Source organism: Scleropages formosus, chromosome 4, assembly GCF_900964775.1.
Source record: "Scleropages formosus chromosome 4, fSclFor1.1, whole genome shotgun sequence".
NCBI classification, from domain to species: domain Eukaryota; kingdom Metazoa; phylum Chordata; class Actinopteri; order Osteoglossiformes; family Osteoglossidae; genus Scleropages; species Scleropages formosus.
The window spans coordinates 9,480,924-9,493,780 of NC_041809.1; the positions used below are offsets into that span (position 1 = coordinate 9,480,924).

Consider the following 12,857-nt stretch of genomic DNA (forward strand, 5'->3'; position numbering starts at 1 on the left):
TTTAATTAGGTACGGCGTTCAGAACTATCTGTTGATTCGAAAATGTTTAAATACTCATGATTGTTTTTTTGCGACTGGAGCTCGCTATTTGGCAGTCTGGTGTCAGGTGACCTCTAAGACCCATCTGGAAGTCTGGTGCTGAGCTTGTCTTACACTTCCCAGAATATGTCAACATAACGGTTATGATAACCTTCCCGAGTCCACTGCGAAATCAGTTATTCAATATTTTCGTGTTTATTCTTTTGTACACTTAAGTACACAGTTACCTCTTAACTTTAAATTCTTGCTGATCACCCCTAACAAATGGTTTATCCAGCACTACTAAGTGGCTTATACTTATAGTGGTACAAACTTCTATGAAATAAAAAGATATCGTCACTATATTATATAATATACATGTATATAATATACAAAATATGACCCCAGCGCATACACGTGAAGCACCTCTATAAATAAGTAAATCTGGAAATACATAATTGCACATTAGCAACAGGTAGAGTGTGGCTATTTCATATCCTGATAATCAATCATCTGACTGAATTCTATAACAAAATTAGGACACACTTATAGCTAGGCATAGTTGTAAAGAAAAGAATTTAAAAGCCTTTTTATTAAAGCTTGTGGACCGCTTTAGTCCTGGACGAATTCAACACTTAAAGAAAAATAAATTGACATATTATTTGTTGAACTGTTATGGAAATACAGAAAATATCTATCTATCTATCTATGTACATGTGTGGGTGTGCGCGCGCATACATTAGGAATAAACGCTCGTTCTTATCATCGAAATGCACAACTACTGAGATTGTTCCACTGCATAATTGCTGCCGCATAACCTTATTTCAAAGAAATGTGCATTACATGTACATTGTGTTCAACTTCTGCCTTCACTGCCCGCGACAGCGCTGCGCTGCGCTGTTCACGCAATGCGTGACGTCATTCGGTGATACACTCGCCTCCTCGCGGGCTCCCGAAAAGCAGAGAAAATCGCATTTGGTGCGCACTTTTGGGTTGCTTGGAAACAGTGCAGATAACGGCCCTTAAAGACGGGAGAATTAATGTTCGGGGCGGACGAAATGGAAATTGCAAACTCGCTCTTGATGTGGCGGTGAGCAAACGGGAGAGATGATGATGATGTGCTTCAGCTCAGCTGCAGTGATTGCTGACAATAATTTATAGGTTCGAGGAGCAAAATAACGCTGATGGCACGGTGATGGTGCGGTGAGTGGATGATGTCGGGCGATGTGTGACCGCGGCCGTGTACATGATGTGACCATGACGACGTGTACACAATGTGACAGTAACCCGCCGCCGATGATGATGATGAACCTAGGAGGAGCTGCTCGCTCGCGCGAGCGCGCGGATCTTCTGGCACGGGCCGGCTAGAACTTTCCGAGTCGCTGGGGCTTTAGGAGACGCGGGCGCAAGAACTTCGGCTCTCAGCATCGATCGGGCTAATTCGAGAAACTTCCAGCCCCCTTCGTGCAAACACTTTCCCCCCCTCCCCCACACGTCACAGGAGGGGGCTCTTTAAAGGCCCCGTGGCTCGTATATAATGGCCCACTACAGTCAGCCGAGGAGCGCACTCAACTTGCGAAGCCAGTCACCAATGGTCCAGATGGCCACCAACGACCCTCTGCCCCCGGGATGGGAGATCAAAATCGACCCCCAGACGGGATGGCCCTTCTTCGTGGATCACAACAACCGCATAACCACTTGGAACGACCCGCGGCACGACGCCAAGAAGGTACCCTTATTTCTGCCTTATTAATAAACGCATGTGAGGGGGAGCCGAGGTGGGCATCGCGGCACGGCCAGCCTCTGGAAGCGCATCGTTTTTCTCATCATTTCTACAATGGACAACATGTGATGTGTCGGGGGCGAAAGAAAAAAAGATGTGGCGTCGGATATTAATTAATTTTTCTTCTGTTGCGCATGTAATAATACTGAGTAATAATAATTGTATAAAGGGTTGTGCTAAATACGTTTCCGTTGCCAGTTAGGTTTTGCGCTGAAATCATCATGTGCGTAAGGTTTATTTGAGGGGGGTTTCGTGCGCTTGCTGGAACCCATCCAGGTCAGATTTGGGAAACGCGCGCGCTCCTTCTGGATAAAATGTCTTGCGGCGCTTCGGGGTGAAGTGACGCGGGCGGCCTCGCGTGTCCCCGCGCCGAGACGCGGCCGTGGATTTTTTGCGGGTGACGCACTGCAGTCCTGCGTGGCTTAAAGTCATGCCGTGGAGTGTTTGAACATTTCCATAATGTTTATTTAAAGCCTCTGAGCTGCCGCTCGCGTCTGCTCGCGGGGGGTTCCTTGGGGCAAAATGAACTGAAGCTCGAGCGCAGTCGGATCCTCCCGAAACTTTTCCTTACAAGGGATTTTGGACAGGGTCTGCAAGACATGCACTGCAGTTTCAGCTCAAAGCCCACCTTCCTGAGATGAGTGGGGCCAAAAGTGGCAGTAAAAACCTGAATATAAAGTAGCAGCAGATGAATGAGCCCCACTCATCAAGAAGAAGAAGATGAAGAAGAAGAGCAAGCTCCTTAAGAAAGGGCAGAGCGGTCTCCTTGAAGGGTTGCCGGACTGTGAGGGAAGCAGCTGGCATCTCGCTTTTAAAGATGGACACTCGCCGTTGTCCAAAGTTGGTGTGGCAGAGAATCTGCTGGAAAGACACAGCTGTCAGGAGATAAAATTGGTGGTGTGGTGTACAGCGTGCTGGCCGGGAGGACAGCGGGTCCAGGGTGTCTCTCCACATCCCATTGAGCTCGAAACAAGATATTTTTAGAGGTGCCACAAAGACTGTAGCCTGGGGGAGGGGGGGGGGGGGGAATAACTTTACAAACAATCTGGGGACTCGAGTGAGTATGAACTAATTTTTAGCTACCAGTACACACCACTGCTGAGAATAAGTTAGGATGACATTAATGGTTTAAATAAGCAGTGGGAATTTAAATCTTCATTTCATTATCTTGTTAATTGGGTGTCTATATAGAGAAAGTTAAGTAGGATGTTCATCAAGTGTTCACATCTCAAGGGACAATGAGGCTCTAATGACCAACAGTGTTACACTGAATATCTCTTTTGTACAGACATTGTATCATAATTCATCACACTGAACGCTTTATCTATGCATGGCAAACAATGCACTCGATTTGGCAGCTAGAGAACAGAACTGATTGGCGTTCTTGGCATAAAGACAGTCAACTTGTCCTTTATGAAGCTTTTCTTTCAAGCAATATGCCAGACAGAAATACAGTATGGAGTTTCAGTACCTGTTACATGCCGTGTCTCCTCAAAGGCGAAAGCATGTTTTGGTTTTTCCAATATATTTTCCCAACAATGTTCCTTAAGAACTTTTTGAATTCCCTTTTCCCATGTTGTTCTGCTATACTTGTTTTATTTAGTCGTCAAGATTGTCCGTCATATAACTGAAGAATTTTCAAACTGGCACATAGCATAGCTGCATTTGACCTTCTTTTTTTTTTTTTTTTGGCTTATTCTCCCAGGACCCTTGATTAAATGTTTTTGGATATATTATTGTCCGAGGCCCAGCCCCAAATGTGTGGGTCATGTGAAAAGAATAAAATACCACATGTAATGTGCATTAGAACTCTGCATTGTAAAGTAGCTGCAATTAAACAGGAATATTTGTTCTCAGGAGGATATTGGCTGTGCGCTTATAGTACAAATTTGTACTATTTGTACTATATGATGTTTTGGCCTGGATACTAGTGCATGGGGTATTATTTAATTCTGACAAATCTAACATTTTTGACACGTAGCAAACAATTTCTTAGCTTCTAAGTTCTTGAAATATCACATCCAACCTTACTTCTGACTGTTGATTTTCAAAAAATACACTGTGAAATAGTCTAGCACCTTCCCTGGGTTTCTGGAGATTTTTCAAATGAGGCAACTCAGAGTAATAGACAGCAGGAAAAAAAAAATTTTAAAAAATCATTTTATGGTATCATGTCATTACCAAAAAATCTTTCTAAGAAGGGAGTGCCCATCCCCTTGAGTCCTGCCCCACGAATGTTCAGTGTGCAGCGTGATGCATGAAAGCTCAGTTGCTGCTGACTCACACCCACAATTGCGATAACAAGCCCTGTTGATAATTGTGCGGCACCATTGCCAGAAACCGTCCCATTCATTATGGTTGACCTTATCGGTGTCTACGGTTGACGATTTGTCACCGGTCCAAAGATTGCTCTGCAGAGGAGTGGTTTGGTGGCCTTGACATGGTCAATGCACCTTTGGATTGAGGAGATGCTGTCACACCAGGTATGGAGTTCAATGTAAAGATCAGGGCAGCAGGTAGCTTACTGGTTAGAGGCTCCACCCTGCGAACGAAAGATCGTTCAAAGGGCTTAGGTTCAAGTCCCGTCTTCTGCTGTAGCACCCTTGGTAAAGCTATGTACCTTGAACTGCTCTTGTAAGAATCACCCATCTGCATAAATGGTTGAGTCATTGAAAGTTGCTTATTGCTCAAACCCAATGCTGTCAGCCGAATGAATAAATAGTAATAATGGAGATTATCGAGACAGTATCTTTAGTGCCTCTACTCAGTGTGTGTCCATCTGTTGGTTGAAGGCTGAGCGACATACCTTAACTGTAGTAGCATTAAAATACTTGTCCATTACTTATGTCACAGTAAGAGTATATATAGATGTAGACAGACGGTACCGTCAGCCCAGGACTGTGACCTAACGTCCTGGAAGGGGGACACATCTGTGACTCACCATGGACCGTAATTGTTGATTCACTTTCGGAAAGTGCTTAAGAGATGATCTTTGGAAGTTGCTGTTGCAGAAGGAATTGTGTCAGAGGTTAAACTTGCTCCTGGAAGGAACACCCGGGGCCAGACGCTTGTGTTCCGGTAACGTTGTGCACGGATGTTCCAATGCAGTGTGTATAGCTGGACAGGAACAAATACTGTAGCTGGGGTGTTACGTGCAGGTGGCACGGCGGGGATCGCTGGTGCTGCACAACTCCTGGGTTGCAGATTTGAATCTGGCTCAAGTTTGCATGGGTTTTCTTCCAGGAGTTCCACTTTCCTCCCACAAGCCAAAGACAAGTGTTTCCAGTGAATTGTTGACTCTTAATCGCTTGTAGCGTATATATGTGTGAGTGAGCAGGTGTGTAAATTTGCCCGGTATGGACTGGCACCTTGTTTGAGGTATATCCTTCCATGTGCCCTATGCCCCAGGATAGGTTCTGGGCTGCCAAGACCCTTTATTTATTCATTTAGCTGACGCTTTTCTCCAAAGCGACTTACAGCGTTAGTCTACCTGCAATTATTTACTCATTTATACAGCTGGTGCAATTTTAGGGTAAGTACCTTCACCTGCGACCTTTGGGTCCAAAGGCAACAGGTCTACCCACTCCGCTACCAGCTGACCCAGCTTGTATTGGACAAGAGGTTATTGATAACGGATGGCTTTTACGTGCAGAAATGTCTAAAATGCTCCAGTGCGTTCCATGTGTAACCGATCGCTAGCATCACTTAACCGTACTCTTTGTTTCCTGCATGTAAGGGTGTTTTCTCAAATTCCTCAGTCCCACAGAACATCTCTGTGGGAATTACTGGAAAGAAGCCTGAATTATAAGTCCCCCCCGGCACCCACCAAACTTGTGTGAATTGCAGGAATTCCTTGTCGAAGAACGGTGCGAGATTGACGAAGAACAGTTCTAGGCTCTTGTCGGCCACATCGTGATCGTGTCGCTCTAACAAAACAGTGTGGTGGTAGACATTTCATATTCTTTTTTTTTTCATATTTCTCTGCCTGTGGAATGTAGGCTGTCAGTGTCCTCCTGATACATATTTCAATATACAGTAGAGACAGCTTAGCTGCAGCCTTATTATTTATGTAGGTGTTTCCTCTTGAAGTATGGTGCTCTCATGTGTGAGCTAACTGCTGCAGCACTTCCTGCTGCTATACTGTACTCAGTGTTAACTATCTGATGTGGTTAATTACCACCTTTAGAGGTGAGCCGACTGGCTGTTATTTCTAGAACTTACAAATAATTTTATCGGCTTTGGCGAAGTGATTGTTGGGGTAGGGCGTGTTGTCACATGGGTCAAGAAATAGCATATATTAAAACGGTTGGATCACAAACCCCAGGAGGCATTCCCAGAGAAAAGAAGGGAGTTTCGCTACTGAGATGTGTTTGCCTCTCCGCGCACAACAATTCCACATCAGCTAATGAAAGATGACTTCAGAAGAGAAACTGGCGGAAGCAGTCCTTTTGGAATCTCGCTCAGGGAGGCCAAGCAAACTCAACTCTTAACAATCCAGTCTGTCAGTTTAAGTCAACATGTGCTCTAGTTTTTCTCGTTTTGCGTTCCTCTTTCTTGATTCTTCTCTTTTTAGTTGCAATTCACTTCTCATCGCTATAAATAAAACTCTGCCCTTGGGTCCGCCGCCATTCTACTTCTCGTTGTGTGCGATAAATTCGCTCAAGCTTTTTATGGTTGCCTTCATCTAAAAGGTAACGTTGAAAAACAGCAAATGTTTTTTTTGTTGATTCTGGAATGTTTCAGTAGAAGGTTAGACTCAATATTAGCACTATTTGTGCATTTCCCTGCTGAGATTAATAAAGTACCATCCCATCCCATCCCATCCCATCCCACGCTATCCTAATAAGGCTGCTTGACTTTGTACATTATCGGCAAAAGAACTGATATTAAAACTCAAGTGATTACATTTAAAAGAATAGGATCAAAAGATCATGATGACATTTTTTGAATGTGAGATAATTAAAATGACTATGTTGATGGACGGTTATTGACCGTTTTCTATCATGTTAGGTAGGGCAGTTATTTATCAAACATTTTTTGAAAGGTGACCTTGTTAAAGATTTAAAATTTTGAATCAAAATATTATTTAAATATGTTTTGTTGCGTCCACATTTTTTTATACCCGACTTTGCTAACTGCTGCTTGCTGTAGTGTTGATCATAATATCATCTTTAAGACGTTATTGCGACTTTTCTTGCCAGTCTAGGTTTTTCTATTTCCTGAATTGCAGTTGGAGTAAGATTATGACCTGTTGGCTCTCGCAATTCAGTATTAACACTATTAGTGTTGTAGCCTCACCCTACAATTCTTGTCACTTAACTGACATATTCTAATTTTGAACACGTAACAGTGACAACTTTCTCTTCTTGCTTAACCTCTAGATCTATGGTGCGATAGTGCAGGTTTCTTCCAGTGCCATGACTGCGGCCTCCGCTCCCCATACCTAATAGCCACCCCCGTAAACACTGGTTGCTGTGGAAACCGTTAAAAATACAAGGGATACTACTTTGAAGAGATGTGTTTGCTGAATCTCTGTGTTTTTCTTTTTTTTTTTTTTTTTTTGGCTTGATCTCAGAAAACTGAAGTTTTACAATTTTAAGTGTTGGTGCTGCAATGTTTGGTTTTTTTATTTATTTATTTTTTTCCTCCCCATGGTATTCTCCTAGTAACAGATATGAACACTGCATTCTGTAGTGTCCATACTACTGTTCCATTGTAGGCCGGGCACTTCAGAACTAACACTGCTTTACAAAAATGTCTCCACGTAACTTGCACTGCAGATGTAGTATTTATACGCCACGTGTGTTGTCTTACTGGGGAATCGGGGTGACTGCTTCACATAAATGTAGATGGTAAAAACGCACCATTTACAGAACATCTTAATAATACAAAGATATGTAGTGTTTTGGTGTGTCTTTCACAAATGTTATTCTCAGTCTAAAGACACTAATGAGATAAAGGAAAAGCTGTATTGTCTGAACTGTGATCATGCTTAAAGCTGTAGTCAAAGTGCTGCAGAAATGGGTTTATACCACTTAGCACTAAGCCATATGAGTCACTCAATTAGTGAATGTGTTTTAATTTGCAAGCAAAGCCTACTTAGTTTGTGTGGTGAAAGGGAAGAGGTATAAAGCATTATAATGAGCTGACAATATCATTTTGTAATCATATGTACAGTTCTCAATTAGAACATTAAAACATGGAGTACTACGCACTCAAAGGTGTTTTTGTTGCTTCGCGCATTTTCTTGGTGCATTGTCTAAAACATTTATACATTAAAATCTGAGGGGTAAAAGTGAACAACTTTTAAGTGATTAACCATGATTTGAAGCATCGTAGAGTATGAGAGGGTAGGTACCGATGGAAACCTCCATGTCTTCCGTGTGCAGAATGGTTTGGCTTTAGAGTTTTATTGTTGGTATTTCCAAAATTACTCTCTTGAATATCTTATATAATATGTTGCATTTCTTTCAACTTTTCGTTGTATAACGGTGTTTATGTAGATTTTTTTTTCAATGCGTTTGTTTTTCACTTCTCGATCAATTCAGATGTCAGAAAGGGAAAATGTATTAAACACCCTATGTGTTAGAAAACGCTCTTTAATTCTACTAAATCTAATTTAACCTCATTGTGTAACTTTGAGTATTGAAATATGTGATATCCATGATTAACAACCACAGGGTTTTACCCCACTGAGGTGTCACCTCATAGCTGTAATGTTGTTTGCCATTTTAGACCTTTAGTCTTGACTGCCCTCTCCCACTCAGAACTACTGAATCCCTCTCAACATTCAAGAAGGCTCTCAAAACACATCTCTTTTGGACTCATTTCTCCCATGATATACTATGTGCTCAGTAAGTATGAACTATGTAATCCATCCATCAAATTTCAATAACTGCTTATCCTGAGTAGAGTTACAGTGATCCAGAGTAAATCCCAGAAGCACTGGGTGCAATGCTGGGGGGTACACCCCTGGACGGGCTGCCAGTCCATCGCAGGACTATACATCTATTTTGAGAAAAAAAAAAGAAGCTGAGATGTATGTCGCTTTGGAGAAAAGTGTCTAATTAATTAATTAATTAATTAATGTGAGTGTCGTGTAGTGATTTCACAGCTTTGATCACAATCTAGGGTTAATCACCCCACAAATACTGTCAGCCCTTTGCCAGCCCCTTAATATTCATAACATCGTTGTCAGGTGCAGTTTTTAATACAAAAAGATTAGATGCTCAAATGTTAATTGTTGTTTAAGCATTTATAAATCCTAAGCGATGACTAATATTTTTCTCTTTTATTTTTAATACAGTCTTGGCAGCCCTTTGTTTATACTGATTTCGTTTATGATGGTTTCACTGCAGCTGATGTGTGAACTGATGTGGTCTTGTTGCAGTATTCATTTAATGAATTGTTTAATTTCAGTCATGGCCAAATGAGTAATCTGAGGAAGTATTCAGACATATTTAATGGTGCTGGTGTTGAGGAATACCTGTTATAATGAAGACATCAGAAAATTGTCGCAGATGGCTAATTATCTAGCTTCCTTTAATTTAATAATTTGTGCTATTAAAATGAATTAATATTGACATGTGAGGGACTGAGAATAATTAATACATGACTAAGAATGATGACATACATATGATAAATTACTAAGAATGATGTCATACACATTTATTGGGGTTTATTGTAATTATTGATTGACTGGAGTCAGGCAATATACTTTTTTTGCATTCTAGGTATGGGGAAAAAATGACATTTTTGCTTATTTGCAATGATTACTTAATATTTTGCTGCTACCACACTTACAACGTATACTAATTGTATGCAAGGTCTGTTGGAGCGAAAACCAGTGCACACGCACAGAGGGCTTTTGGGGCCAGGAATCGGAACTGCTGCCCTAAGACATTAAAGTGATTTGCTGCTTGGAGACGTCCCAGTTTTCGCCAGACTGCATTTTACACTATTTCACCATGTTCTATCTGATCTGCCTTTGTTCTAGGACAGCCCGGTTTCTCCCAATGGACCCTGTATTTCCTCCGAGTCCCCCACACAGGAGACCCAGAGGAACTTCTTGAGGGAGATGAAGTACCCAATGTTACGCCAGGGTTACATCCCCATCCCCGTTACACACGAAAATGTGGAACACCGGCAACAGCAGCAGCAGGCACAGCCGCAGCACCCCTGCTACACGTATGGCCAGCCAGCGGCCATGCAGAGGGGCCGACCCGAGGTTCACACCCCCTCCATGAGCGCCACCCACCCCTGTCGGCCACGGTCCCCCGTCCGGATCCCCGTGGAAGCATGTATGAGCGATCCGCACTGCAGCCCAGGTTTATCCTGCTCCCAGGTCACGCAGGGGCCTGAGGTGAGGAAGTTCAGCCACAGGAAATGGACAAGAAGGAGGATTGCTTTTCATTCGGTCTTTTCTCTAATTTGTCTTTAACGATGTTTTTTTTCCTCCTCCAAAAGACCCACCATCAAGGCCATCAGCAGCACCCCTCCCAAGGTGCGGGCGTTCACTCGGCCCCATCCAGCCAGCCTCCGCGACCCAGCAGCACGGGCCTCCAGCCGGGCTACATCTCCATCCCCGTCATCCACGAGGGGGGAGGAGGACACTCTCAGCCCCAGGCCCACCACAGCCAGCGCTTCCCTCACGCGGAGTACCAGCCTGCCTTCCACCGCATGCAGCCAGACGAATGGGTGTCCCACGGCGCCCCCGTGCAGCCCCCACGTGAGCGGCCCACCCGAGAGGCCTCGCCCATCCCCTCCCACATTCGCCCGCAGTCGCCAGTCAGGGCACAGGTCATGGTAGACCGGCACCCCGCACCCCAGGTGAGCAGTGCTCTTCTCTTTAGAGGCTGAAATACATAAATAGTTCACGAATATAACAGCACTCCGGTGATTTTGAATGTACAAACTCGGCTTTTTGCTTGTCATTAATGAAAGATTTCATATTCCATGTAATTGTTGCTCTTGGTAAAAATCAATGCTTAAGAATCTCAGCCGATTTCATTCACACCGGTGCGATTCAATAACGGGCAGGGGGTCGTTTTTTTGAATTTTTTTTTTTTTTTTCCCTAACTCATTTTTCTTTGCAAATGTATTGCAGCACAGAGCACTGAAATAGCTGTGCTTCATCCGTTCAGGTTCAACACCATGTTGTCCACCAGGAGCCGTGTCCCAGAATGCAACAGGAGGAGCTCGTCAGCCCCACGTCCCTTCAGATGCCCACGTTTCCTCAGGCTTTGCACAGAGATGCTGATATGCAACAGCAGCAGCAGCAGCCCGAGAGACAGGAGAAGACGGAGGTCAAAGTGCAGGTCCCCGCAAAACCCGAAGCCCAGGACACGACGGTGACCCAAGAAGGGCTTTCGCCCCAAAAGTTAGAAGAGCCGCCGCCACCACCACCAGCACCAACGTGCCCAAGCCATCCAGGACTGGCCATGGTGCAGCGCATCGTGGAGAGGGTGGACAGACTGGAGCATGAGGTTAAGTTCTTCACCGGGAAGAAGAATGACAAGAGGTACCTGATGCTGGAAGAGTTCCTCACGAAAGAGCTGCTAGCGCTCGACTCTGTGGACCCGGAGGGCCGGGCAGACGTGCGGCAGGCCAGGCGAGACGGCGTGCGCAAGGTCCAAAACATCCTGGAGGAACTGGAGCTGAGGGGAGAAGAGGCCGCTCAGCTCTCCGCGGAGAACGGCGCGGGAGACGGCACACATCCCGAAAAAGGAGATTACAGGAGCGTCGGGCAAGGAGAGATGACGGCGGAGAAGGAGGTTTCCTAACAACGCACAAGTGATGTTCTGCCAAAGGAGAAGAGGACAGGAATCCTAGGCGGGGAAAATGCTGCTCCATATTTCCTCTCACCTCCGAATTTCTGCACTTTCGAATAAACGTACAAACTGCATGCGATAAGGACTTTCAAAACGTTGTGTCGAGCCATCTTAGTCGGATTTGAATAAACTGTCCGTTTATTGTGGGGGGCGGGGGGTGGTGCGAGTTGCCATTTTTACCATGAAGTGTCTTGTAGCAGGATCATTGTGATGACAAAAAAGGGTTCTCTTTTCCAAAAAGATTAAAAAAAAGAGGTTGTTAATCGAAAGCCAATATTTTTAATTTTGGTTTAATTTTTATGGTTGTATTTTTTTAAATATTATATTATAATGAAGATGACAGTCTGCCCTTAATTGCATATTTCACTATGAACTTTGTGGAGTGATTATTGTGAACAGATGACTATATTATGTTTTGTTTCTTTGACATTAGAGAGAAGAGCATCCGCAATGATATGGTTATTTACATTTTAGTTCTGCCAAAGTGCTTTTATGGTTTTTTGTTTTTATTTCCTGTTTGAGAGCGTTTGCTTTGGTTATTACACGTATTTCCGTCCAATTAAAGATCCTGTATGCCTTGCTTGCCTCCGACTCAACAGTTTCCTGCATTGAGTTTTATTATTAGTGTGTGTGTGTGTGTGTGTGTGTGTGTGTGTGTGTGTGTGTGTGTGTGTGTGAGAGAGAGAGAGAGCGAGAGACTTGGGACTTTGCCTTTTACTGTTATGATAGGCTAGTATTTGTTGTGTTGTTTCTGCAGAGATTAAAAATACTCTACCTTAACCTCTTCTTGCAAGTGTGTATAAATAGTTCCAGAAAGATGCCTTTACATCATAATATTTGCGCACTACATAATTAATCATCCATTCTGAAAAAAGTAAATTAAAATATATGGTGTGCTTGTGTAGGAACAGTTGCCCTCCTCTTACTGTTGTTAAAACATAGAGCAAAATCATTGAGAGACATTACCAGGTAATTTGGTGGGAAAATTGTATCCTGATATCATGGATATGCAGTAATAGGTAGTTCTCTACTTATTACCGCTATGTTAACTCAAGATGTACATATCAGGTTCATACAGCCGTGAACCATTTCGTCACGGAGAAGTTTCGAGTTTAATACCAGATCTGAGCACTAGCTAGAGGTGATGAAGACTGATTTGTCCTACGTCAAATCTGTAATTCCTCCGAGGGCTGAAGATTCATCATTCAGTCACCAGTTCGGTGTCA

The 12,857-nt window shown here is 43.5% G+C and overlaps 1 protein-coding gene across 2 annotated transcripts; it reads left to right on the top strand.

Moving 5' to 3' along the window:
• The first annotated feature begins 947 nt into the window (after positions 1–947).
• Positions 948–12,222, top strand: bag3 (BCL2 associated athanogene 3). Of its 2 annotated transcripts, none has more exons than XM_018749612.1 (4): positions 948–1,747; positions 9,798–10,163; positions 10,268–10,630; positions 10,945–12,222. In XM_018749612.1, the coding sequence occupies exons 1-4, from the start codon at positions 1,556–1,558 to the stop codon at positions 11,581–11,583; spliced, it is 1,560 nt and encodes a 519-aa protein (XP_018605128.1). In that variant the 5' UTR covers positions 948–1,555; the 3' UTR covers positions 11,584–12,222. The 2 variants fall into 2 exon arrangements, with proteins under 2 accessions (XP_018605128.1, XP_018605129.1); XM_018749613.1 differs by lacking the exon at positions 948–1,747 and adding an exon at positions 8,331–8,655.
• The last annotated feature ends 635 nt before the right edge of the window (positions 12,223–12,857 follow it).

Coding starts and splice junctions, on each gene's coding strand:
- bag3 (XM_018749612.1), top strand. CDS start 1,556: ATGGCCCACTACAGTCAGCCGAGGAGCGCACTCAACTTGCGAAGCCAG. Junction 1,748..9,797: donor CGCGGCACGACGCCAAGAAG/GTACCCTTATTT, acceptor CCTTTGTTCTAG/GACAGCCCGGTTTCTCCCAA. Junction 10,164..10,267: donor AGGTCACGCAGGGGCCTGAG/GTGAGGAAGTTC, acceptor CTCCTCCAAAAG/ACCCACCATCAAGGCCATCA.